The sequence below is a fragment of the Dysidea avara genome, chromosome 12, assembly GCF_963678975.1.
Source record: "Dysidea avara chromosome 12, odDysAvar1.4, whole genome shotgun sequence".
NCBI classification, from domain to species: Eukaryota; Metazoa; Porifera; class Demospongiae; order Dictyoceratida; family Dysideidae; genus Dysidea; species Dysidea avara.
Window position 1 is genome coordinate 10,419,937 of NC_089283.1, and position 4,912 is coordinate 10,424,848.

Consider the following 4,912-nt stretch of genomic DNA (forward strand, 5'->3'; position numbering starts at 1 on the left):
TGCTATTGTCCATGATACAAGAGACATGCAGCAACTGCAATAGGATTTGCTGGTTCATGGTCTATGTTTGGGTTAATATGTCCGGCAGTGTGTGTGAGTAACTTACCAGAATCATTATATTGTGTGAGAAAGATGGTACTAGAACAGGTATATATCAGATGTAACATATTGTATTCCCTGTAACTAGTAACTTGTAAAACTAGGACTAACTGTCCAAAAAGTAACCAAGTTACAATAGTAACTAGTTACATATACCCTGTATTAGATCATGCTTTAAATGCCATGCATAACACTCTTTAATTTTTGTACCATACATGCTACAGCCACATTTAAATAGCTATAATAGTATATAGACACATTCTCATGATTCAGCTGGAGTAATGGACAAAACAATAGTTGAACTGAGCTGAGATGGCCATGGAACTTTTATTTTCAGGAAGTGCACAGTTCTTTGCTACCCTTACTAAGGCAAATTTGTTTCATAATAAATTATATCATGAAAAATGTATTTAAAAAGTTAACAAGCAAGCGTATGAAAGTAACCAGTAACGTAACTTCTAGTTAGCTACCTTTTAAAAAGTAAGTTATACATAATTACATGGGATAAATGGAATGTGTAACTAATAACTAGATACTTTTTTGAAGTAGCTACCTCAACTTTGACTGGGTCATTAATGATTGGAACTCCCTAGATGTAATGTTAACAACTTCCATCTCTATAATTGTTTAAGAGAAGTACTGGAAAAATCTAGATAGGATGTATGGTCTTAATCAAAGGCCAGTGCATGCGTGGCCTAAATGTGTACCTGAATGTATATAGCTACTGTATATGTCCATTAATTATTTTCAACTGCACAAAATGGCCTATCTGCTAGAAATCGTTGCACTGACATGCAATTTGATGGTTGTGTTTATATTTTAGATAAAAGAGGATCCATTGTATATACCTACTAAATATGGTTAAGTGATCCATGTAGCTACCTATATAACCATGCAACAAGTTTCATGTTTCACTGAAGCAACAGAATTACTGAAGGAGTGCTATTATTTGTATGTCTGCATGTGCATGTATGTATGAATGTATATATATTCCCTTCCCAAAAGTATGGAGATGTTATTATTATACTAGTTTCCCCTGCTGTACTCAGTGTTGTAATAATGCAAGCATGCATGTTGCTATTTAATATAATCAAGAGTAAATAATAGAGAAGAGAGTATCCAACTGCCATATATCATATAAAAAATGATCCTGTTAAGTCTTTCTGCACATTTCAGTAAAATTTAGGGTATCATAGAAGTGTTCATATCTACTAATCATCACCTTCAACACTTACACACAATACAAAGCCTGTGTGCACACCACTTGTTAATAAACTAATTTAACACCTTCTTTGAATATGTTTTAACAAGCAGAGTGGACTTTACAGGATCATTTTTGATATGGTATATGGCAGTTGGATACTCTCTTCTCTATTATTTACTCTTGATATAATTTATAAATTTAACATTGTGATATGAACTAATACAATGTATTCATGGTACCATACATATAAAAATTGCACAGAATAAGTATTGCTATCAACAGTTCCTTAACCAGCCATTTCCTTTCCAGTAGGTATAGCTGGTCTGAATATATATGGTGGGGCTATTGTACTGTCTATAACCAGTGGTTTCCCTATGCCTGTTGACGTAACATAATATAGTGTGTCATTATCATCTGATTTAAATGCCAGAGCAACGTTATCATTATTGTTGTTGGTCAACTGCACCATCTGAGTAAGGTATTCCCTTTTGTCATCCTTGACCTGTAAACAACACAAAATAGCATCAATCACTGCTAACAGTATACTACATGTATTGAATACAGTAATTATTACAGTGCTTAATGTTTTATACTGAGAGAGTTTAAATCCAATAAATATTGAATGATACAATCTGCATGCTGAAGACAATCCCAATATACAATATACACATCTAGGCAATCTATCTAATTGAGTGTATCAACTGCACATTTAGCATATATACTAGCTATAAGCACATGCACTCAAAGGAAATAGTTACCTTAAGACACAGATGGCTTCCATCCATGATGGAGTCGACTCCAACAAAGTGATTTAGAAGACTGTTGTTTTGAAGTGTAATTATGGATAATGATATGTTGTAACAGTAGAGAACTGGATAAATAACAAAATACACAGTATTTTATTCGTGCAGTGTTGTGCATAGCTATATGTGACTAAATTATCATGCAACACCAAGTAAAACCTCATCAGAATGCCTTTATAGTCCTGGTCTGTTAAATGAACATGCAGAGTAGACTGAATATCAGCTAGCTATCACATATATAGTAAAATGTACTCTTTTATGCTGCTATGGATATTGACATGGAACCTCATGCCGATCCCAAGATCTGGTTCATTATAATTCAACTCCTGATTGTCTGCATAGTTTCCATAACAAAGTCAATTATATACGTACCTCTTATATCTTCAGAGGTGATGCTGTCTGACGTAACAGTGATGATTTTCCAACAAGAATCATCACTGCAGGACTTTGGCATCTCTGGAATCTTGACGCAGATGTAATTGTTGCCCGGCTCCACTAAGATCACCTTGAGTGAGCCAGAAGAACACACAGAGCAACTCATTATTGTTCAACGGCTAATGAAGTTAAGTTGAATAGTTTCTGCACGTTGCAGTTTGGAAATAGCTGCTGCCTTATATACTCACCTTATTATGGGGCGTGCGTGCAGAGGCCGCACACTTACATTAATACGTAGTCGTCACAGTGAAGCCAGTCAGGGAATAATATAGTTGCAGCCTCTCACATGTTGCATGCCTTCCTGGCGTGAGAGTGAACCAAAACTGTTTAATGCTGGCAGGTGGTGATAGGCCCTTGACGGTGAAAGGACAGGAATTTGGGGATATAGATTTATCGCTACAGTAATTTCCCGGATATCTCAAAGTGATGTTCCATGCGCCGGTCAAGGAATGTGTTATTGTACAAGTATACCCAAATAGTAAAACAAAAAGTGATGAACGTCATTATTGTAGTGAAGGTCACCAGCTAGCTACTCAATAATTTCTGCCACCACTATTTTTAAGTACATATTTAAATAATTATAGCAAGGGGTAGCCAACGTCTTCGGACTCTCGTACACTATCTGAGAAATCCAATTATAAATCCATCGAAATCCATGAAATATTTATTGAAATAGTACAAAAATACGTTTTGAAATACTTCAGTATTGGGACTCTCGTACACAATTTAGAAGTTTGCGTGGGCGGGTGAATTATAGTGATGTTCACTGCATTTTTTACAGTGAATGTCACTACCATGTAACTAGGGATCATGTTCACTACAAAAGTAGTGACCGTCACTAAAAACTAGTGACTCTGAGTATTGTGGCAGAAATTAGTAGTGAAACATTCACTATACTAATTTTTTTTACTGTGTAAAGCTGCAGCGTGCGAGGGAGGAAGCTTGTATTGCTTACTGTACAAATCCACGCAAAAAACTACTCCAGTTCTTTCAGTAGCAAACTTCTAATTTCTGCCACAATATTTACCATTTTTGATGGTCACTACATAAAAAATGTAGTACAAAAATAGTGTGATACCGAGTATTGTGGCAGAAATACCTTCACTAGATGCAATAGGGGGCAGCATTGCATGCAATATTACACAACTGCTGGCCAGACCTGACTCAGAGGTGCATCTAAAGGGTGTACCAGCCTAGTCTACCAAGAGGACAGCACTGGACAAATCCTTTTCTGACTAATTATGCATGTAACTTGTTCAGTGCCATAGATGTTATGGTAGCTATCTGGTACTGCATGTACTGTAGATGTGGATGCCACATAGTAATCAATTAAATGTTCACGCACTATACATGTAAATAACACACCTTTAACACCAGGGGCGGTTCTAGAAAATTTGCTGACTGTTTTCCAACTCAAAGGTAGAAAAGCCCATCAGGGATGGGGCCCATCCATTCTGTGATGTAATTGTATTACAGCTATTTTAGCTAAATGTGAATTTAATCACCCTATAATGAATCGTTTCACAGTTAAATCTTACTACTATAAGTCTATACAGAAATATTTTATGTATTATTGAGGAGTTGAGGAAGTCATATTAGCTAAATAGATCCTTAGTGTACTGATGAACTGCAATTTATATTTATGTATTTACAGCAGCTATTGATGAATTTAACATAATACTAATTCAAGCTTTTATGTTTGTATAAAAATATTTTACTTTGCCATATGGTTTAGACCAGACGCGCCGGGCGGAGACACCTAAGTTTATTTAGACCCCTATTTGGTGATTAGCTATTGGTTTCTCATCCAGTCTTTCTAATTATTATGATGCGGACGGGAGGGCATTACCATTAGGCCATTATAATATTTATACACTAATGTACCCTTGTCCAAATCGTCTTTCTTTCCTCGTACAAATTTAGCTCAGTATACATTGGTTTTTAGCTGCAATCATGCTCTATCGACTTAATCACAGCGGAATTTCAGTTGACTGTTGAAAAATAGAATCCACTGCAGTAATTTGCCAAGGAAAACGGCGATGCATAGTGCACTGTAGTGTTAATTTTAAAAACGCCATTTAGTTTCAATGCAAATTATGATGGTTTGGTATCACGTGTTCTTCTGAGCATGCATGCATGGCTTACCATGCATGCGGGTGGCCTAAGAAGGATGCGGACGGTGGATGAGAAACTAATAATCACGGCCTTAGGGGGGCTGGAGGTCTAGCTTGGTGATACCCTGGCCTAGTTGTAAGTCGAAGACCAAAAAAAAAAAAAAAAAAAGTCACTAGCTACCTGAAAAGCCCATGCAGCCCCTAGCCCTCCCCCCTTCTCCGCTGCCCCTGGTTTAGGGAGGCAAAATTATTATGTC

General features: G+C 36.5%; 1 protein-coding gene across 2 annotated transcripts; it reads right to left on the bottom strand.

Annotated features, from left to right (window-relative positions):
- Positions 1-1,523: 1,523 nt before the first annotated feature.
- Positions 1,524-2,914, bottom strand: LOC136239761 (uncharacterized). Of its 2 annotated transcripts, XM_066030489.1 has the most exons (4): positions 2,730-2,914; positions 2,479-2,611; positions 2,062-2,174; positions 1,524-1,805 (listed from the first exon to the last, which is right to left on the bottom strand). In XM_066030489.1, exons 2-4 carry the CDS (start codon positions 2,558-2,560, stop codon positions 1,590-1,592), a joined length of 411 nt encoding a protein of 136 aa, XP_065886561.1. In that variant the 5' UTR covers positions 2,561-2,611; positions 2,730-2,914; the 3' UTR covers positions 1,524-1,589. The 2 variants fall into 2 exon arrangements, with proteins under 2 accessions (XP_065886561.1, XP_065886560.1); XM_066030488.1 differs by lacking the exon at positions 2,730-2,914 and having other exon boundaries at positions 2,479-2,668.
- Between the last annotated feature and the right edge of the window lie 1,998 nt (positions 2,915-4,912).

Coding starts and splice junctions, on each gene's coding strand:
- LOC136239761 (XM_066030488.1), bottom strand. CDS start 2,647: ATGAGTTGCTCTGTGTGTTCTTCTGGCTCACTCAAGGTGATCTTAGTG. Junction 2,175..2,478: donor CACCTCTGAAGATATAAGAG/GTACGTATATAA, acceptor TTATTTATCCAG/TTCTCTACTGTTACAACATA. Junction 1,806..2,061: donor GAAGCCATCTGTGTCTTAAG/GTAACTATTTCC, acceptor TGTTGTTTACAG/GTCAAGGATGACAAAAGGGA.